A 23,626-nucleotide genomic window follows, 5' to 3' on the forward strand; every position below is an offset into this window, starting at 1 on the left:
CTTTTATGAATAAAGTAGTACCAGGGGTAACCTTTCATGAATACAACCTTAGGGATCACAGAGTGCCCTCAATCAATGCAGGCAACTCATGTTGACAGAGGATATGGGAAACAGATTGAGGTATTAAAGCACATAGCCTCTGGTGTTTTAGATGTAAATACTATAACCATCAAATATTTAGACTCTTATGTAAGCAGTATGTCATTTTTTAAACAGTTACTGCTTGGAATAAATCTTTAAGGATGGAATTTTCAGAAGTGCTCAGCACTGGCCTAACTTTGCTCTTACTGAAATCAATCATAAAATTTTCACAGCTTTGGGAAAGGACTTTGTCTGTTTATATGTTTCCACGGCACTAAGCACAATAAGTCTTGATCCTGGTCGGGGCCTTTTGACTCTGCTGTAATCTAAATAAATTGATTTATAGAAGATCAGTCAGATAAATGATGAGGAAACACACACATACATATAAAACAGCTAGGGGTTTTTAATGATGGCTGAGCAGTCTTTTGGAGCTTCTTCATTATTTTCTCTTTGAATCCTAAAATTCATTTGTCTTCTTTTATATTAATTTAATTTCCTGTTATTCATTTTCTCCAACACAATTCCATGCATCTTGAATTTTCACTAAAGTACCCTCCAATAAAATGCACCTTACTTTCTTGTCTTTCTTGCCACAAATCCCATTTAGTCTACACAATAACACATTAGTTTTGGGATCTGACTCACACTTTGTTTCAGCAGAATATAACCTCTTGTCTATATCCACAAAAGCTGATGTTGGTAACAGTGATATGTAACCTACTCTATATTCCAAGGAATAACTACCTTTGCTGGACTGGGAATGGGAAAGGTATTGTGTTTCTTTTCTAGGTTTCTAGAGTGGTTAGATCTGTGTCTTTTGTTATTTCACAAGATTCACACAAACATTAATTTACCCAGGGATTGACTTCAGAGGCAGTTATTTCACTTTAAAATACACGCCAACCTCAAAACTGTCCAAAAAGATCGTATTTTCTTCTAAAGAGCTACACTAAGACCAAAACAAAACTACTCCTGCTTTTCACTCAGTGGGGGATTTCAAAAGGTCGACAGTGCAATGTCTTTCTCCCTGTTTTCTCCAAATAAAATACTACAAGTTATTGAAGTAGAGGCTGTGGTTCCACAGACAATTCTCCAGGCATTTTCTCGGCAGCCGCTATCCCCATTCCCTTCCCTGCTTCAGCCACTGATTCCCACCTCCCTTACTTCTACAGTAGGACCTAGAAAGCTGATTTTGATCTCTGTGATGACCCAGACCAAGACTAAGTCCTCTTGCTCTTCCTTGAAAGTTTAGTTTTAACCTGGGCCAGCTGCCAGCCTGGTGCTCCCGTGCAGAGCTGGACCAGGGTGAGGGAGGGAGCAGCTCTGAGGAGCCAGAGCCGCACCTGGCAAAGACTGCACCAACACACACACAAACCTGTGCCATGGGACGTGTTTCTGAACCTCCAGAAGCATTCTCACACATCCCTTAGGAAAGCAAGAGCAAGCACCCATTACATTATAGAACTGGCAAAGGAACAAACTTCAGAAAGTAGCCAAAGTTTTAAAATAGGCAAAGGCAGGAATCAGGTAATGATAACAGCTTGTTCATCTTCTTTACCTAAAATCCAGGTGATGTTATCACCATCCCTAGCCCACTATATATTTCATAGTAAGCAACTATAGTCTTTCAGATTAGCAAGCTATATATATATTGAGTGCTTTATTCTCAAACTGTTTCACCACAAATGACAGCTCATTTCACAAACAGCTTATCTTATGGCTAAAGATATATAAATACATACTAAAAATGCTGCTGAAAGTCTCTGAATGTATAATGCAGCCTGGTAGACATGGTAGTGATTGTAACACTGCATTGTAGACACAAATGTTAAAGAAACTTGGCAAGAAGCAACACATTTTAGCTACTCAAAATTCAGATTTTCTCAGACTTGTCCCCTTCTGATGAATGGAACATATGGGAGTATTGTTCATAAAACTTACATTGCTTTTCTTGATGTCTACCAAAATTCCTCATCATGACAATATTTACCAAGATACATACAGATTCAAATTTGAATTAATTACCCAGAAGTTTTTCTGTACTTCCAGGTTTAGTGGGAAAGAAAAACACTTCAGAAGCAATGTGCTGTGAGTATTTAACGGTAGATGTTATAGCAACAGAGGTAGCAGAGTGCTTGCTGGGGAAGGGTGCTATCCAGTTAAAAGCCATCAGTGCCGAGTGAGATAAAAGACAGGGAAGAAAGCAGCTGCTTTGCCAAGAAGCAGTTTGAAATCTGACATTAAAACAAAACACATGTAAATCTAGACATAAATCCTCGCTCATCTGCTGAGGGCTCCATAATATTTTAGCGAGCGTTATTATATACAAACAAACACCTCCTGAAGTGCGGCGTGGCAACTGCAGAGCAGCCTTTAACCTTGTGTTCATCCACTCAAGAGCCACGTTATTTATTATCCTTTATCCCTTAATTATGGGGACTTCACCTACTGCTCTCTGCTCATTTGAAATGCAGAATAAAATACAATGGATGTCTGAAGACTTAACAGGTGTCAACCAGATATTTGCCAGCTACTGCTACTATTCTACTGGGAGGAGTTGCTGTTCTATAAATACTAATTAGAGTTTTGCACATGATCTTGCTGAAATACCTAAGGTGATGAGTGGCCAGTTGTTACTTTTAAAAGATTAGCACAATTTGAAAAACTAATGTCCCCAATGAGGCAATGCTCACACTGAATAATCAAGAGTTATAGCTGCTCTCTGCCCAAAGGGAATATTTGCTCACTTCATCATTTGGAAAATCTGCTGCCTCTCGAACAACTCACTCTTCTATTTAACTTTGAGAAACTTGTAAAACTTCACGCAATCGATATAATAGTATGGCATATGTACTTGGATGGGCTTCCACTGCCCTGCCACGTGGTTGGCTTTACTAACACCTTCCAGAGACAGAGCTTTTAGTGTAAAATCATGATTAAGAAACAGTAGCAAAATAATCTTGCACTTAAATGAAGCCACAAAGAAAAATAAGATTATAGTAGGAAGTCCATAAACACAGCAAAAATTTAATGTCCTCAAATCCATCTCCATTCAAGTTCTTCTACTTCTGCTAAACAGACAAAAAAAACCACCCAGACACAGGCAAATCAGAAGAGGTCCCTGTGATATTGAGCTTTTATATATTATATATACATTAATTTTTGATTTAAAAAAACCCACTAATTCTCTAAAATCTCAGTGCAGTATATCTGAACAACCAGCTAATTTCAAGCAAAGTGCTAAAGTGACCAGACATGAACCATTCCCTCGGTTTGTAATAAAATCTTGAGTTTCATCTTGCTATGGAAAGCAGCTGATATCACATGGTGTGACACAACGCTGTATTTCTATATACGAGCTGTCATTCAATGCAGCAAAATTTGACTGATAAAACAGACACAACCCTGTACTATTTAGTGTTCATGACCATGCATGGGGACAACCTATATTACTTTAATCAGAATTTACTTTTCAGTGGTTTTTTTTCCTTTTTTTTTTTTTTTTTTTTAATCTTTTTTCTTTACCATGAAACCTGGTTTTTTTTCCTTATCCTTCAACATACTGCTTCCTCTTTTCCAGTAGCTCATTACTGGAAACGTTTGGCCTTACTTCAAAAGAGAAGAATATGTCAACACCAGAACATCTGTGTCCACACAGAGCGCTTTGATGACAGTGATATACTCCATTTACATCAGTAACACTGAGCTGAACCTTGATGCTGTCTGCATTTAAAGATCTTACCCCACAGGGCAAGAGAATACAGGTCAAAAACGTTGATCTCTGTTTGACACACTCTCTACTTCAAGAGCACTTGGCAGCGATTTGTTCCCCAGTCAAGGATCAAACTCACAGAACGCTGCAGAGCTCGGAGCCATGTTTGCATAACCACACTCAAAACAAACATTAACATTCAGTCTCTGGAGGACAATCTACTTTTGATATGCAGGGTTAGGGGAGCAATATGGTCAAATTCTTAGCCTGAAAACAGTGGGAAGTTTCTCATATAATTCAAAAGGGCATAACTCAGGCTTGGGTATCTGTTACTGAGAGGAGCAATGTTCCTGCATCTCTCAAATGCAAAAAGGACACTTTATCACTTAAAACTCAAACTTGATTATTTAAAAAGGGGAGTGGACTAGTTATGTGTGAGGCAGAATTCCATCTGCCAGTGTGGCCAGAGGAAGTTGGGTAAATTTAGGTATGGAACATAGGCAGGTACAATAATGATGGATCCCTCAAGTATTTCAGACAGAGGAGTTCAGAAACGAAGGCTGAGCTACAGACTATTCGGAGCCCATGGCTTCTGGTAACCATCCTTTTTAACTTGATTTTAAAACATTTAGTGTTTCTTCAGCTTTTTGTAATGAATATATCATTTTCTAATTTAATTCCATTATGTCCACTAAACCTGCTAGGCTGACATAAATCCCAATATGAGGTGGAGAGTTTCAATAGTTTCCTTCCACTCCTTCCTACCCTCGTGTAAAGCTCAGCACTTTTGCAGCACTGAAGGATTCGCTATTGCTTACAAGACTAACAGATACAAAACATCAGAGGGGATCGAATCGATGCAGCTGGATATTGCCCTGTTCATGTTCAAGGACCACAACTACCTGTGTGCTGCAATAGCAGCTGCAAGGACCAGTAAATCCTGTTTCAGCCAACTGAGAAAGAGAAAATTTTGTTTACAGGTTTCACTAGAATGCCATGGAAACAGATACAGAGGTAACTGTGAAAGGCATAATCCAAATGGAAGACAGCCCTAATAGAACTCACATATCCAAAAATAATGTTTTCCCACTTGGAAAACACATGCCTGAATCCTATTAACATCAAGACAGAAAATTATACTGAGTAGACCCCAATATCACCAAGGTCCCTGATAACGGGATGAATTAATGTGCACCTTCAAAGGAGAGCAAGATGTTTTCATATGCAGACTATTAGAAAAAAAATAAAAATATCTTAATAGAATAATCATCTTTTTCAAGAAAAAAAAAATTACATCTTGAATTTTTGAAACAGGATTAAAGTATGGTAGTAGCCCTGTAAAAGGAAGCTGCTCAGCACCTGCTGCCTACACTGTGCCTGGCTCCAGGCAATGTTATTCATTCCTCGCTTTCATGGGAGCAAAATACAACCTCTAAAAATATAAAACACAAAAATAAATAGATCTCCGGGGAAATGGAAGAGAAATCAGTTTTAAAAATAGTGAGGAGCCTATATGTTCCAAAAACATAAGTCCATTTTGCATTGTTTTGCAAGATTTACACTTTAATTTGAAACCAAAGTAAGGCATAAAATTTGTATGAAAGCAATATCTGATTTATAGATAAAGTTAAAACACAATATACTTAGCTGCAAATACCAGACCCCAGTGAGAGAAGGAAAAGGTTTGGAAAGATGATTAAAGTGTGCTTGATAAATGTGGCCCTGAAATGCCCCAAAAGATTTTTCTGAAGTTAAGCGGTAAACACAATTAACATGACTTTTGCTACAAAAACACTAAACGCCATGGATTTTTTTAATTAATTTTCAATGTTATTACATGTTCCTATTGAGCTGGAATTGACTCAATCCACTAACTGTACTGAGAGACAGCTCTTCTGTCCACACCACCTTAACATCTAGACAAAAAGCCAAATATCCATCCTGTTGGTCCCGTGAAGAGGAAGCCACACAATAACAACAGTCTCATGACCACCAAAAGTTACCAGCTTGTGAGTGGAAATTTGTGACATTTGAAGCATTTAAGAAAGACATATTCGTAAGGCTCTGAGAATGGCCAGCTTGATTAAATGTATTATTAATTAACCAATAAAAAGCAGCAGCTGTGAAGGCTGACAAGAATCCCTCACTGTACACTTCTGGCCTAACCTCACTATCCATATTCAAACAAGTCTCCTGGCAAAGGCAAACCAGATAATTCTTGGGAGCCTTGCACGCATTCGGACTCACCAGATTTACATATTATTATTCACAGGAGATGTTTCATTACATTTGCTTTGAGAAAATGTACCATCTATATGGGTATTCACGTGTTTAATATGCACATGGCTTTCCATTTCGTATTTATTATGTAGCTTAAGGAGGAGGTCGATTGGCCTCCTTCTGTCTCAGACCAGGCACTGCTTACTCACGTGAGGCCAACTCCCACGGCAGAGCTCACATTCCCCTATCACACTCCAACCACCCCAAAACAGGGAGGACAATCCCAGGCTGCTTTTCAAAACCAGTCCAGCCCCATTCCGTCTCCCAGACTGTTTGCAAGCTTTTTTGGGCTTGTAGCTGATACAGGCCAAAACTGGGACAGGGACTGTCCTGACTATTGGACAGTCACTGGAAAACAATTTGGCCCAAGCCTTGACTGTTCAGTTTGCTTGAATGGATTTCAGTTCAGTGATGCTACTTGAAACAACACACCAGAGCAGAAAGGCTGGAAGGGGCCTCCAGAATTCCTACTGTCCATCTGCTCCAGAGAGAACCCGTGCTCACAACGCTGCAGTATCAGGTTTCTCATGCTCTCACCTAAAGGTGCACCACAGGTCTTTGCTACAGGTGTCAAGTACAACACTTTTATCTCATAAAGCAAGTCTTTGAGAGTATAACTTACCATTTTGGTCTGCTTGTGGATTTCACCATTGGAGCCATCCCATCTCTGTAGAGGCTTTTGGTTTTACTGAAGTTGACAACATTGAAAATTACTCTCTGGGAGGGAAAAAAAAGGAAAAGAAAAGAGATCAGGTATAAAATCTCAAAGAGTTTCTATGTGTGCTGCCTGTATCAGCTGCATAAAAATATACAGAGATAATATACGAAATAGATGTGCATCTTATGAATTATTATTACTCTCAATAGATCTTAGATAATGAATACCCTATCTGTTCCAAGAATTTAAATTGTCTGTGTTGTTTTACACTGCATTTATACATGTGAAATGTATGTTTTTATTTAGTATGCTGATTTGTCAGTAGGCATCCTAGCCACATAAAGAAATAGGTTGCTCAGATCTGAAAACAGTAAAGCAAGTCCAGTTTGCTGCAGTGAACACTCCCATCCAAATTAGTGTCATCTGCAAACTAACCAATGGTGCACTCAGTCCCTCAACCTGCTTAGGCTTCACACAGCATCAGTTTAAAAAAAAAGAAAAAAAAATAAAGAAGGAAGAATTTTGCTCTATAAAAAGTGTACAGGATACCTACACAGAAACTGCACATAGCCACCAATTGTTTGAACATGATAGAGAAGAAGAAAATAATCCAAATCTGATCTTAATTTACACTAAAACTTTAGCTGCTATCTAACAGATCAAGGGAAGAGCAAAATTTAGATCTTTAAGGGTAATGGACTGATACTGAAAGGAAATTCATGCAGGGGGAAGACAAGAGAAAACAGAGACAAAACCTTCTTCCTTACCATCTGTCTGCTCTAAGTCATTTTATACAAAGTTACTTATTCTGTTTCTGTTAAGAAAATCTAAATTGGATCTGGCTCATCTCACGTGGTACATTGACTTTTCAGGTGGTAAAGGCAATATTCCTTATTTGTCATACTCTTTTGATACCCCATATTAATGCCCTCAGAAAAACCAAAATATGAAGACTAAAGCAGGTAGCAGTGAAGACAGATCACTAAATACATTCACACATGTCCTTTTAGAACAACCTATTGTGATTTTTGCATTCTTACACAAGGGTTCATGAGAAGCCTGAGAACTAAATGTACACTGACCAAAATCAGGCAATTTTGACTGAAACAATAAGATCAATTAAACTATCATGTGTAAAACTTTGCAAAAACCAGTCTGGACCTTCCAAGCAGTCTGCTGAGGCAACAGTGAATGATAAGATTCAGGTGAAAGCAATCAGCAGTGGGACATGGACAGCAGGAACCAGGCACATCTACACTTACATGGTGGGGCAGGCAGGGAGCCAAGTAAACCACACAGCACTGAGGAAGTAGCTCTGTACTCAAGAAAAATTAATCAAGTTTCTTTGAGGTAAGATAGTGCTGAAGATTTTGTAAATGGGAGCACAAACTTCTATGTGTGCAAACTCCACAAATTAGTCAAAACAAAGTCTAAAAATAACCTTTAGTTTTGACTGGAACTGACTTGAAAAACTAGCAAGTTGAGAAAAACACTTTCTTGAAGATGTTAATACAATTTTGCACCAAAGGTAATAAGAAAACTACAGATGCCTGCACATGAGGTTTCATGTATTTTGAGATTTTCCAATGGTCATGAGGTGAATCTATTTGTATAACTCCAGATGAAAACATGCACTTAGTTTACAAAACGTTATGTTTGCAATTTTAAGTACTTAGGATATCGCTTATCTGACGAAATATCCACCTGGGGAGGTCTCTAGCTATTTTCCATCTTCTCATGTTTACAATGAATGGCTCTGAGTTCAACATTGGTATTTAGGTCCCTCTACGGTTCATGCTCTACATGGAAGCATTTCCCTGTATTAGAATGCCCAGATTTTCCTCTGTTACTTAACTCCGCTCATATTTGTGAAAACAAATTAAGTTGCAACAAATTGGTTTGTTAATCTTGATGTTTGCATGGAGTGAATGAAACAAACAAGATCTCCAAACCAATTGCCTTAAACTTTGGATGCAATCATGTCACTGTTGGAAAGAGAAAGTTGCTAATTTCGTTGCATACTGACTCAGAGCAGACAGCTGGTAGAGAATGTTCTTATTCCAATCAAGCTTATTTTGTATAATGAGTTGGGCAAATGTACACAACTGGGTAAGCAATGTATATAAAAACAAAAATATGCAGCTCATTTAACAAAACAGTGCAGATTATAACATTTCAAGGCCACGCGTTCAGCGCGGGGCGAGCAGTTAGCAGCGCGTGCGATTCTCTCAGCATGGCACGGGGTGAGATTGGCAGAACCAAAAATGTAACAGCACAGAGCAGAACTTTATCAACACACACCACTGAAGTCATAAAGCACACAAACCGAAGCACTCAAATGAGCAGCTGAACTCCGTCAAGTGTTCCTGGTGATAGTTAAAATAGTTCATGCAGCTCAGGCAGTGGAGTGTGCAAAAATGTAATGACTACAGGGTACACACTGGATACACACGCTGCAAAAATATGCAGCTTGCTCAATAAGGTATGCAAACATCTTCGAGCTGAATGCTGTAGTAAAAAGGTTGTGATACAGCAATCGAGGTTTTGCTGAACAAATCTAATTCTTGGTCTTGTTTCTATCTATATCGACTATGCACTCACTGTAGGATTTTATGAATTATAGAGATGTGCAATGGGTGTCATTTAATAGGTAATATAATTCAGATACTCATTTACAGGTATTTAAGAATTTAGGAAATGTTAAAAAAAAAAAAAAAACCCAACCCTAGATTTAATGTGCTTACAAATTCCCTAGAAATTGCTCTGGTCCCCAGAGCATCAAGACACAGAGAAATGGCAGAAATTTTTACTATAAAAATGGTTGTTGGGTATTTTGTAAGGTATGAATATCACTACAAGATGACATATTCAAACTAAATTATAATAATTTCTGAATATTTAAATAGATGCAATATTCAAACTGAAAATATTCATCTCTGAATTATCAGAAATCATAACCGTGTGGTTTCACTTCGGTTATGATAAAATCTTAAATCTATTGCATTGTTCTGACAAACTGATCTGCAGCTTCTGGGTAGGTGGAAGAAGCAGGGTGTAAAACAGCCTCTTGGGACACCACCAAGTAAAACCACGCTCTTGGGGGATGGATTGTGGCTTCCCAGCACGAGGAAAGGACACTGCTGCAGTCTCAGGCTCTGTGCAGGGGCTTCCAGATCCGAGACAGATGTTGGAGAACAGGAGGCAAGGCAGGTATGTGCTACCCACCAAGAGAAAAAGGAAGATTCCCTATTTCCATAACGTGGCAGTAAGCTTGAATTTGAAGGTATCTTGCGCTAAAACCATTAAGAGAGAAAAGTAAGGAAAAGCTTAGTCCTGCCTTTAGCCTTAAAATTTAGTGATTAAATCTCCTTTTCCCAATAGTCCTTCACAAACCTATTTCAGGAATTAGAAGCACAAATAGGTATTAAGTGCTAAGTGTGTTTAACATGAGCAGGATAAAGATGAACCATGAACATAAAGGGGGAAAAGATGGCTGAAATAAATCACCTTTCTTTTTCTACCAGCAGTTTGGTGTTTTCTGACTGGGGCTGGAAGGAGCTGCTCTTGTTTTTGGGGGGGCACAAACACACATCAGGGTGCTTTTGGTTTGGAGCTGAAAGCTCCAGGTCATACTGAGCATCATATTCCAACAGGTCTGTGGGAGCACGAGGTGAATTGTGTTCTCTAAAACATTCATTGTTCACCCACCTCCTGGCAGGTTTTTCCATCTGAACCCACCAACTGAATCCAGGTATCCAAAAGAAACTCGCACCTTTGACAAAGGTTAAGTGCCTTCCCCCGGGATAAGGACACACCAGTTCCTTTCCAAAAGGCTCCCAGGTTTATTTTGCATGGTTTTCCCTAGCTGGCTTCTCACAGAAATAGCTGAGCTGCTTTGGCTGACATTAAAAGAAGGGGGAAAAAAACAAACACACCATAGAACACCACAAAATTCTGCCTGAGGCAGACACCTGGCACGGAAAATTTCGTGTCAAATCATTAGAAGTATGAGAAGTTATAACTAACTGAAAATAGGGTTTGCAGTGGGAAGTGTCGGATGTAACATACACATATTAAATATTTACAATTATATAATACATTTTACATTAATAACATAATAATTTCAATTCAGTGGACAATGCTGAATGCTACAAGTATGACACAAACTTCACTACAAGCTGCCAAAGTACCTGGGGACCAATTCTTTGAAGTCAGGCATGAACAATTTCTACATTTAACCAGCCAAAATAAGAAAACCGGGCACTAAGTATTAATATTAAGACCTTTCAGCTGAAAATAAGTCTGAACTCTTGTGCTCTGAATGATCATTAAAGACCCAAAGGCGCAGGATACCGTGGGGCTCTGCTTCACTTATATTGCTTGATGTCTTGATTTCCTCTCCTGCAGATTCTTCAGATATTACAGTGTTTTGTGAATTTCTGAAACCTGCACCTTTCTGTGAGATGGTTTCTTGCCTTTGTCAAGAATCTTGGTTATCCTTTCCTTCCTTCCTTCTTTTTTTAAAAAGCCTTTCTTTTATAGATGTAAATTTATGTATGTTTATATAGCGAGATATATATTTTATAGATGTAAGTAACCCCTTCAAGGGGCAGATTGACTTCAGAATAGCATTCCATTAGGAGAAAAAAAAAAAAAAAAAAAAAAAGAAGAAGGAAATAAAGAAATAAACACAAACAAAAAAGAAAAATGAATTTTCAAGCCAACCCCGGGACTTCTGAGATTTTGAGACACCGTTTACAAATGTGAGAAACCGGCAACACGGGATTGCTGCCTGCTCACCAAAAAAAGTGCTGCATTTTGGTATTTGGGATCTTTCCTGCCAAAACACCTTATACAAAGCTTTCCAAAAATAAATTATACTGGAGGGACTTCAAAATGGAAAGGTAAAAGGTGTCACTTGCAACTGTTATCAATGCTGAAGAAAACAGGCAATATAACAGTCAGGTCTGTGCAAAATCCCCAGTGAAAACTTACAAATCACGTTTTTCTGACCTTTTCAAATTTAAATCATTCATTACTGCTAACATTTTAAAACAAGCCATGATTTCTTTTTCCCTTTGTAGGAACGATTTGTCCTTTCAAATGGAGAAGTTTTTAATACTGATAGCATTTTGCCATTTTCTCTTCAGCTAAGGAGCTTTCAAAACCTGCTGATGCTCGGGAGGGGAACATAAACACTCACTTACTGAGGGAGGATGTTGGGGACCATGGAGAGCTCCACTGGCCTCATCATCAGCTGCACCTGTGTCTTGTTAACTGCAAATTGTTGAGTCTTTACAACATAAGGAAGTTTCAGGAAAGTGACGCAGCAAATGCATTACAGATTGTGAATTATTGGGGGTTTTCCCTGTGTACAACTCCTCAATTAGTTACCTGGAAGAGAGGAATGCTAAAGCCTAGGATGTTACAGAGAGCAACATTAAAATGAGACTCAAAGGATTTTAATACAGTCAGACCTCTGAATATACTGCTTTACTAAATACGAAATTAGCTTAGACTTTGTCGTGGTATTTGGCTGTTTATTGGAATATTCTTGGTGTTCATGCTGGCCCTGCACCCATAAGCTGTATTAGTGCTTTCCAGTTGTGTGTTAATAACAAAAGAAATACTTTTAAAAATAATTCCTAGTTTCAGCATTTGCCTGGTTATCTGTCCTTTCTGGCAGTTCTTTCTTTGCCCTCAAACTAACACACTTAAGCACAGACCCACAGGTGTAACCCCTGTGTAAGGCAGTGTTCCCCATCTGGAATTTCACTGTCAGCACCAGTGTAACCTCACTTAGGTCTAAGGCAGGGGAAAACTGTGGAGAAGATCATCTTCTAGCAGCAAGATTACAACAGGATTTACAGAGGAATTTTACTCCCTGTGTAATGCCATGCCACAGACTGACCACTAATCTGGCTTCTGAGTGTGACCTCTTGGACTTCAAAATTGTGAGGGCAAGAGTTACTCCAAGTCATCCCATTCAATCTTTCTTGGAAAACTGGCAAATTTGTTATTGAACAGAATAATAATATTGTTCCCTTGCCAACATAAGTCAGCTTTCTGTTTTTACTTTTCCTCTGAACATCAATAACCTGAAACTTTCAACTGAAAATTTAGAAATATCCCTTTGGAAAGCCAGCAGTTGTGTAATTAGAGTGACTCCTGCTCCATGCTCCCTTGGGCCAAAATCTCCAATAGAATTGCAAATGTGTCACAAGACATATATTGGATTGTGTTGATTCATCAAAAAGAAAATAGTACGAGTCCTGGCAGGGCATATAACCGGGCTACAGAGGTATTTAAAACAGGTTTGAAGCTGAAACCTCCTTGCCAATCTTTTTTTCCCATTCTTTGTAGCAAAAGGTCAAAATATTTGTAAAAATAACAAAGGCATCTTTCTTTAATCTGCTTGGAGGGGAAAAAAAGAAAAAAAAAGGTACTTTTATTTTCTAGTTTTTATCTTCTCATATATATATTCAGGCTTTGGCAAAAGAGCCACTTCCAGTTCCACTGCCAGGAAATTGCAGAGCTACAGGAATGTGTGAGCAACTTTGTATCTGAAAACTGACAGGTGCCTGAGCCCTGCTGGTCTTGTCATTGCCTTCCCCCATCCACATGGCTAATATTTTCAGGAATCAGTAAAATAAAGACGCAGTGCATGGTCTTTCACTGAGACTTTCGCAACCAGCTAAATTATTTCCTAATACATTCCATGCCACGTTACAGCCACTGCCAGATGACATTTGAAGTAGCATCATGTATTAAACTCATTCTACATAATTACAGAAGCTATCCATGTTTAGGTTCTATATTCTTTTCAATCAATGTTATGGCTGCAGGTGGATAGTAACAGCTGGCTGTTCTGGAATGTGTTAGCAAAATTTGCGGATATCTTACATCTCTCAAGAGGAAGCAGCTGAAAAGACTTACATTTTCCTTTTCCTAATAGAAAATATTTATCCAGCGAGAAGAAACGCTGTAAAAGTTTTGTGGGATTTGAAATGGTTATGATAATTACATCTTCTTGGTGGTACAAGAAGATAACGCTGTCAAACGAAACGTTTTCTGGCCCAAATCCCATCCACGGTGCAGGGCCCACGGGAGGACTCCAAACAATGAGATCAGTCTGGAAAAGTGGGAAAGGGCCAGGAAAAGTCACAACATTATTGTTATAGGAAGATATGACAAGAAAAAAAAAAAAAAAGCCCATGTTTCTGAGCACTGGCATAAGGTGTGCACTGAAGAGCTGAGCATGAAGTGGCACTGAGTTCATGTGGGAACGTCCTACTCACTGCACACGATCTGCTTCTCTGGGCCCTTCATAAAGTGCAGGTCAGCCCATGATCCAGAATCAAAGCCTCCCATACCAACAAGGAGTACATTTATCAACAAATTAGGCACTGGTGATGGATACCAGAGCGATGCACAGCTTAAAGCATGCAGGTGGAGTGCTAAACACTGACACAGAACTACTGGAAGGCAGCAGGTGAGAGTGGCACTGACAATGAGAGTGGCAGTGATATTTGTGTGGATCATGATTTTGCTCAACCCCTGAACACACAGAAGGTAATAATCACAATTTAAATAGCATGCAAACACAAAGGCAGCAATCCATCTGATACCCAGGCTGGAGGATGAGAATGAAAAAGCCTTTTCAAGTGTAGGTCCTTGTGAGGAAGATAAAGAAAGCCCTGTTAAGGGAGAGATTTGGATGAAGCTTTTCCAGCAATTGTTTACTTTGGATTTTTGCAGCTGGCATTTTTCACAGTTAAAAGCTAATGTTTATCTGGAGCTTGTGGGAAAAACCTGTGGGGAAAAAGAAGATGATAACACATAGAAGGAAAGACAGGATATATGGGGGAGCTCAAAACCAGCACCGATGTATTTGCCTCAGTGCTCTCTGATGGGTTACAAAACAAAGACATTTTGATGTGTACAACCACTAGTTATTACTGCCAGTGGTCTTGGTTATGTTACTGGGATCATAGCCTGCAAATGTAAACCCTCTCTATTTACTTCTCCAGTAACCAGGCACAGATGGGCTTTGTATCCAGGTTATTCATGGAGGTCCTTAGTTTTTTTCTGGGTTTTCTTTTTTTTTTTCATTTTTTTTTATTCAGGCATTTTAGTTGCTATTACAATTAAACCTTTCAACCTTCTATGTTCTTCCATGCATGGTTCTGAATAGTAATAGAATAAAGGTTTCCCCATATTGTACAGCTCCTTTATATTTAGACAGAATTTGAATTGGATCCTTATTAGAGTAGCTGCAGTGCTGATGAAAAAAAAAAAAAAACAACTGCCAACCTTTTCCTGTGGGAAAATATAAACTATATGTTATCAATTTCATTAAAATAAGGGATATTGTTATAGCATGTACCCTCTAGTTTTCTTTTGCAAAATTAATAACCCCTTCTATTTCTAAAGCAGAGCTTTGTGCTCTTTCTAGTTTAATCCTTTTGCAATACTGCAACATTCACACAATTCACTGATTTCTATAAGAAAATGTAATCAATATGTTAGTGTACATTGGAATCTTAGCATTGACAACCAGTAGCTTGAGGTATTGATCTGAAAAAAAATGCCTATGATTTCTACAGTACTTCAGCACTATTTCTTCTATTTTCAATTTTTGCTGCTTAGAATTCTACTCCGGGTGTCTAACTCGTGTACTAACAGATTATTCCAAGTTTTGTGCTTCAAAAGAAAACCCAAGGGTAAGTAGAAGGAAATCTGATCTAATTCCTGCTATTTTTGTGTACCTGTCTGTTTGACATTTCGAGTAAGAGCTCAGAGCTGCATTAACCAACCCTAATGGTAAGAGGGGATATATGAATTGTGCTCCCAGCTTTGAAAATCCCACTCTGAAGCTGAAACTCTGAACGTCAGATTCAAATGCTGATCTCTGTCTGTTTGCAAAGGTGACTCACAGCATGTGAATAAACATGTTTTGGCAGTGTCATGAACAGAACAGCTAAACAAAAGAACCGGGAGGATTTCAATAGGAAAGTTAAGTGTCTTAAAGCAATGTGCCCTGTGCTGTATTAGGTGGTATTCCTCCCTGGCATTCCTTCCTGGCACTGGAAAAAGAAAAAAAACCCAGCAGTGGCAAAGTATCATTACTGGGGTGAGCACTGAAACTGCAGTCCAGCCAGTCAGGTCCTTTTGCTTTCAAATGCCACAGGTAAAAACTTCCATTTGGTCCTGCCTGAGCTTTAGAGGTGGATAGAAAACCATTTGTATTCAGAAAAGCTCTCCAACACATAAATATTTAGCCTCACTTGAAGTGTTCCTGGAGTCTTCAAGTTAAGTAAACATTCACACTTTCTTCCTGAATATGGGTGGATTTCTGATTCAGGATTTAAGACAGCCTGGCATTATGGGAGAAAGACGTTGGGTTTGCCAAAATCCCACAGGCACAATTTATCCTTAGTAAGTGATCATTGTAGATTGGAAGTGACGTTTCTGCAGCTCTGGGATGCAGCAACATTTTTATTACTGTTACAGATCAACTTTAAGTGTTGTATTGTTTTGTTAGTTTATGTAAATCAATCTGAAATGCTGCATGAATAAAAGGAATTTGAAAATGGATCGCTTGTCTGTATTGGCTTTGAAGTCCTGAGTATATGATACTTTGCTGAAACTACTACATTATATTGAGTTATAAGAAAAATTGCTCAGATACTAAGCAAGTCTCAGCACAAATTCTGGTAATTTTCCACCAAAACTGAGACTCCAAAAGGAGATAAATGTGGTACGGTGCTGAACACCTTCCCTAAAGAAATCATATCATGTATGACCAAAGCCCCTTTTAATATCACACAGGTTTGATTTTCCTTCGGATCTCTTCCAAAACCTAGTGTAGAAATAGGCTTCAAAGTGCCCTCTTGGTAGAGAAAACATCCTGCCTAAATGGTTGCTTATTCTGCAAAGCAACAGTAACAGCAGGCTGCTACGAGGCTACCACGAATGCTCTGTGCATTTTAACAGGTAAATTCTGCTCTCTTTATTATGCCAGTTTGATGGAATATTCAAAGTTGCTGAAAACCCTTCCGGGGAATTGTGAAAATTGATCGCATCGCTTCCAGACACAGTATTTTAATACAGCATCTCAATATTAACCATAATGCTGCAAAAGATCTTTCACACTTTGTGTTGTTCAATTTTTTCATTTTGGAAAAGACTCAAGAGTTTTTTTGGAAACCATATGTAAATATAATTCAGATTTCCTGAAATTTTAAAATCATAACAGCAGAAGATATAAATTATTAGCAAAAAAAAAAACAAAAACCACTGTGATCAGAGATACATTTCCCAGTTCCCTTACTTCTAATCACAGCTGATCCTCTCTTGTTTCCCAGAGTACCATTTAAACTCCAAGCTATCCAAAACACTAATGCAATTTACATTTATTTTTACTGCAATGCATGGGACAAGTTTTCCTGTGATTTTACTTCAGTCTATACTTAACACATCATGAGCACTGCTCTGACAGACAGCCCAGAACCAGGTATTGCAGAGGCAAAATCTGCAAACACTGTTTTGGTGGCCAGGCATGGGGAGCAGAAGGAACTCACTCATCACACAGAAGGCAGGAAAATATGAACAAAACCAAAGGCATGAGCAGAAGACTTCCAATAAATAAAAACTGCTAATCAGAGCTTCAAAAATAATGGGAGGTTTCCCTTCAAATTGGGACAGTACTCTAACAACAAATCACCCACTGCTTGGGAGAACAATCTTCTGTGGGCCTGACATGCTTGACACTGAATTCAACAGGAATTTTAGATGTTCCAGGATTAAAGATTTAAGCTGTAAATGTGACTGTGAGAAATGAAGTGGTGATTCAGATTTGGGATGTCAGCTGCAAGAGGAGCGCACGGGGTGTCTCCCCGTGAAGGTGAAGTACACGGCTTAGCACTGCCCTAGTTCTGCATCAGTAGGGATTTCCTTGGCATAAATCAAAGAAATCTAAATAGTGCACTCTCACCCCAGCTGTTGAGATCCCCAGAGTGGGAAAGCTGAGTCATCCTCTCTCTGTGACAGCCCCGATTCCAAACTTTGCCACCAAAGCCTCCCCGACACGGGGACCTTCCTTCCACGGGTGACAATTACAGCCCCACACATGATAAGCTGTCACACCACAGACTCAGAGCTGCAGTTCAATCCATTAACAGTTATTTGAACTATTTAATCTGTAGTTAAATAGTCCTTTCACGTGAAGTAGCACTTGTGCTTTCCACGTGCATACAGGCAGTTTTAATAGTACTGTTTATTTGTCTATACCATGGCAGCTCTTATGCAATGCTGACATAAAAATGGGACAGGGAAGATTTTTCCCACTTAAAAAAATTCCCATCTTCCAAAAATGAATGGCAGTCAGGTCCACTCTTTGGGAGAGAACTATTCCTTTTGTCATATTGTTCCTCACAGCTCATGCTTTAAGTCTTTTCTTCCTCAAGTAATTGGCTGAAAAAAAAGAATGCGTATAAGGAAAAGAAAAACAAACAAACAAACAAACAAACAAAAACAAAAACAAAAAAACAGCCTTGCAGGATAGATTAAAATTTTGTCCAAGTTTGTAACTCTATTACCCTAACAATAAACCATATTACATGATATTTTACTAGAACACTGACAATTCTAAAAGCTATTAAAACTATGAACAAATCAATAAAGATAAAGCTGAATTATACATATAAGGAACGTTTTCTTTATTGAACAGTTCTTATGGATCATTCTGAAATAACATTGTTCTAGACATTTGCTTGGATGATCTTATTGCTGAGTTTCAATGTGGTAACTATAGTGGTTTTGCATTATGTCCTTACCAACAGCAAACAAGCAGAGAAATGGAAAGACATTCAGATATAAACATATATTTGTAAATAGCTTCAAGGTTTTAATCACATTAACAGCATGTTTATTATTAAAAAAAAAAAAAAAAAAACTGTGCTAAAACACAGCTGGGAAAACAAAGTCTCATAACAAACATAACAACTGGTAACTATGTTGAACTGCTGGAGTTAGTTACTTCTGCTAAGGAGACCTGTTTTATGTATTAGGATTGGTAAAAAGAATATGATCCTTTGTATTTTCCTGAAAATTAAACCTGGGAAACGGTCTGGTAAATTTAAAAGATCTGTTTTGATGTTCACCAAAATGTTTTCTTTGCGTTTCATGAATTTCTGTCTATAAATACAAGATCAACAGGGTAAATTATAGTTCAGAAGCAGGGCAGGTCTGTTCCCAAAAATTTGGTATTGCTGACCACAACTGGGTTTTAAGGTTAATTTTAATCTCAACAGATTTTTAACTGAGCTAAAAGGGTTATTTCAGCACCAGAATACGTTATGGCAGACTCCATTTTACAATATATACTGAAATTTCCCAGAGAAAAATACCATTGCATATCCAGATTTTTCTCATGAAAACGCCAGGGCAATTCAGTTCTTTTTGCTTCTTTCACCCCTGGGACGACCTCTCACAATAAGAATTGTCAGAGCCTTATTTATAATGGCAGATCTCAGGTTTGATTCTGGCAGCTTTTGATCTCTTGATGGCCCAAAAGCTTTCAAATACAGAAGAATCTGATGCTTTTTTGGCATCCTGCAGTGTGCCTAAACCTCAAAAGCAAGTTTTAGTCCCAGAAGTGAATTACTGAAGCAGTGTAAACAAAACACAAACGTCACAAAATGATGAATATCTCAAGCAAAATATCTTTGTCAGACAGATGACAACTTCAGATCACTTGAAAAGCGTTTGTAGAAACTCTGCAATCAGCAAACAAACTTCTGTTTTACAACCTGGAACTCAAAAGTACACGAAAATAATGAATTATTAAAACCTCAAATATTCTTCCTTGACATGCATATAAAATTTCAAATATCTCATTCTTTTAAACATTTAGTTCCTGTAAAACAAAACAAAACAAAACAAAACAAAACAAAACAAAAAGATTCCTGCATGTTTCTACACCACAGAAATTCATATAATCACCCAGTCACAACATAACTGCCAGGAAAATGGGTGCAAGAGCTCCACTGAGCACTGCCTGCAATGAAGGTCTCACATCTGATTTATTGAAAAAGAATGGAATAAATGAGAGACAAAACACTTTATAACATTTGAAGAAATAACTTTTGATAAGTATGTGACAATGACAGTTATTTTATCCCTAGAAACCTCTTCTTGGATAGACTGACTGCATTGATTGGGCAAGATCCCCAGACAAATGCGGAAAACAATTGTCCCACATTTCCAATGGAAGGATGTCAGATTTTTTTTTTCTCTATTAATCTGTTTTCTTTAACTCTTAGCTAAGCTTAATGTTTGCTTTTTACCTGGCGATGAGGGAAAGGGAAGGCTGAGAGGAAGAGGAGGGAAGGAATGACACTGTGCTCCCTAAGGTGCCAGGGTTGCTTGTTTGGGTTTTTTTTTTTGTTTTGTTTTGTTTTTATTTTAGCACAAAGATGCAACAGAACTGGTCTGCCAATTTTCAGGTTGATGTCCCTCAGTGCTGCTTTAAGGTTGCAAAAATTCTAGGCCTATGCCTCAGTCTATCAGACAACATGCATTACTTCTGCTGTAAGCAAACTGGAATCACAGATAAAATGTTGTAGACTAGCAGGCTTGATACTGTAACCTTTTTATACCAGCTGTAACTACATTAACATAAAGATAGTTGCTATAATATCATTACTGGGAATCAAGGCACTTTGAAACCCTCTGCTCCTTGTGCCAATTTACCGTGGAGTTAAATTAGCAATGAAGCACTGCACTGGTAACACAGTCATTAGTTAAAAAAAAAAAAAAAATTAAAAAAAAATAAAAAGGGGAGAATACATTTGGAAATAATTCAAAGAGATTGGGGAATGACAGCAAAGGATTTGCCAGACTAATGAAATTCCTTGTTCCTAACCTTTAAATGCCTGTGTGTACTGTACAAGGCCCCATTCTGACTAAATCTGTGCTGTTGGGTTTACAAATAAACCTGCTAAACCTTTTGCATTATTGATCAGGGGTGCCATGCTTAGCCCTCATGTCCTATTTACATTCTATTTCTTTTACACTTCTAAGATATAATGTGTCTTTTGCAGAACATGAGCTCTTTGCATTTAAACCCTGCAGTTTGTGTTCTTCATGCATTTTAATGGCTGAGAGCAATTTAGAAGGTTAGTCTTTGAATAGTAGATAAAACTGGCAATATTTATTGGTAAATAAATGCCTAATTATAATAATTTAGGAACATTTCCAATATCATGGTTTTTTTCCTAAATAAATAGCTGGGAAATTATCCCCTTTGTATAACAATGATACTGAAATAAAAACTATGTAACAACTTACATCATTCCAGTGTCATCGTGAAGAAATTCTGCACCTATTCTAAACACGGCACAAGAATGTTGTAATTTAAAAATAAGAAATGAAAAATGGAGCTTCAAATAGAGCCAATTCATTCCCGTGTTCTGCACAGAGACGAACCCAGCCTACATTTCCAAGGCTAGTAAAGGAGGGGGTTGGCACTGCACCAACAGCAAATTGAGATGACACGAGCCAGGTCCTGAAAATTTCACGTTTCAAGACAATTGGGAACAATCCTGATTCCTTCCTCCTGCCTCTCCCCATCTGGAGCAAGAGGCTGTAAGGATCAAATACTCTTTAATGGTAGGTTTGATACACAACCAGAGGCTTGCTGAGCTGAATCCCCTTATAAAGTCTCTAAAAACATCTAAAAAGTTTTAAACCAGTTTCAGAACTTGCTCGTTCGCACCACGAGGCATTTTAAATACCAGTGTTTCTGAAGTCAGAAAAGGAAAATCATCAGCCACTTCAAGCAGGTCCTGCTTTGACATCAGAAAGTCAATTCACTCAGCTTAGCAGCATTCAATTCTCAACAACATTTTGTTCTGGGTCTCTGTCAAGTTATTCTAGGCTGTGAAATTGTCAGGAATGATGGATGACTATCAGCCTTCTGCTATCTTTTTCCTTCTCCTTAGAGATTTGTGGCTGCTGACTGCAAAGCAAATTCCTCTTTTTTTTTTTCCTTCTTTCCTTTTTTTTTTTTTTGCACAACACACCAAATGAACAACAGTAATTATGAGAAAGCCTACACTACAATTATTTTAGCACTTAACTTTGTATTGACATCTGTAAGAGACAGAGCTCTCTAGATTGATTAGCAATGATATAGCTTCCTGCCTTTGACTATTATTGCTGCAGTCATCCTTTACATGCAATTTGCTCAAAGTAAAAAAAAAACCCACTGCTTTTCTCTCTTAATATTTTAAATTACAAACTGAGCTAATTACAGGAAAAAAAATCTAATACTAATATTAATACAATACGTTATTATTATTACACCGGTATTTCAAAATCTGTGGTATTTGTAACACAATCAAAGCTGATGCAGGAGAACAGTTTAAGGATATTAAATGAGATTTTGTAGGGGAAGATACTAAAGCTGCATTATTGGTCCAGGTTGAAATCCTTACTTGAACAAATCCTGTTTGGTCAGCCATTGCAGTGCTGGAATACATAGGTGGGGAGGAAATTAGTGAAAGCAGTATTAAACATGAAAAGCACTGGCAGAATTTGATGTCAAGTATTTAAACCTTCTACTAAAACTGAGTACAAGAAGAAACATCTGATCTGGAAAACGAACAGTTTGGGGAGGAAAAATGCAAAAGTGAGAGAAAAAAAACTGGGACATCTTTCAACCCCACGCCAATTACAATGCAGGGTCTCATATTCCTGTTATATTCCAAATAACTGCAAAATTTATCACCAGCAATTCCCCAGCAATAACAATACACTAATTAATCTCCATTACTCTGAGCCACATAGCTGTTCCTTTCGATTAACCATCATATCTGCTGGGCTCGGGGCTGCACATGCACACTGAAATGGAAGTCTGTTCTGAAAAAGGTAAATTCAGTACCCTCAAGGAAATCATCAGATATCACCTTGACTGCTTTAACATTAAATTTAAAAAAAAAAAAAAAATAGAAAAACACTCCCCAAAAACCCTAGGTAGTGCAGAAAGATTTTCGCTCCAACCCATAAATACTCCCCAGTCAGAGCAGAGGCTGACACATTCACCAGCAGTTTTTCAGGATCACACTGGATACGTGGCAGGTAGAAATAGATGCTTCTCTATTATGAAGATGTTCCTGTTATGAAGCAGGAAACATTTTGCAACATATTGTGGTTTAGAACTTACGAAATCTGAGAGTGGGTGCACATAGATGGGGTAAAATTAACACCGAGATTTCCTCCCTGACCTTTTTTTCTTTCAAATGCACTTCTTATGTCAAGTAGTTGTGTTCTGTTTCTCTTAAATAGCAAGTGTTGAACTCACTAGACATTTAATACAGATTTTTGTTGGGGTTATTAACTCATCTGCTATTGTCTCAGCATTCTCCCATTTCCCTCGGCTTCACTAATGGATAATCATTTTATTATGGGGTAATTATCTATGAGTAAATCCAAAGGAAAAGAGATAGGCTACAGAAAAATAGAAATTCTGCTACCTCCAAAACCAAAATCTGGGCTATGATACCAATGCCTTTGCATGACATTCTGCTACAACCACTGGATTCATCAGAATATTCTGAAGGTCCCATCATTTGTTCTATATTTATATGAAAAGTAAGCTGTCCACTGTACTGGAGTACTCACCAGGAAACCAGGAATGGTTTCAGCTGGTATAAACATTAATTTACGTTCATGCTTGGACCTGTTGTGATAGAATTCTGTCATACCACTTACAGAAGGATTAGTAAGTGTTGAAGCTGCATGGTTCACTCCCACCAAAACCACCAGAAGGGCAGTTTAATTTTCATGAACTTCAAGGTATAACAGATTACTTCTCTTAGGTTTTAGAA

At 38.1% G+C, this 23,626-nt stretch overlaps 1 protein-coding gene across 4 annotated transcripts in view; it reads right to left on the bottom strand.

The window, feature by feature from the left end:
* LOC114062486 (BEN domain-containing protein 5-like) overlaps nt 1-23,626 on the bottom strand; it is an 892,614-nt gene that overhangs the window by 675,385 nt on the left and 193,603 nt on the right. For all 4 annotated transcript variants that reach the window (XM_027893962.1, XM_027893954.1, XM_027893946.1 and 1 more), the window contains exon 4: nt 6,699-6,793. In XM_027893962.1, coding sequence (XP_027749763.1) covers nt 6,699-6,793 — 95 coding nt within the window. The remainder of the gene's footprint in view (nt 1-6,698; nt 6,794-23,626) is intronic.

The sequence above is a fragment of the Empidonax traillii genome, unplaced genomic scaffold (genome assembly GCF_003031625.1).
Source record: "Empidonax traillii isolate 1590-97213 ecotype Southwest subspecies unplaced genomic scaffold, ASM303162v1 scaffold15:size5535645, whole genome shotgun sequence".
NCBI classification, from domain to species: domain Eukaryota; kingdom Metazoa; phylum Chordata; class Aves; order Passeriformes; family Tyrannidae; genus Empidonax; species Empidonax traillii.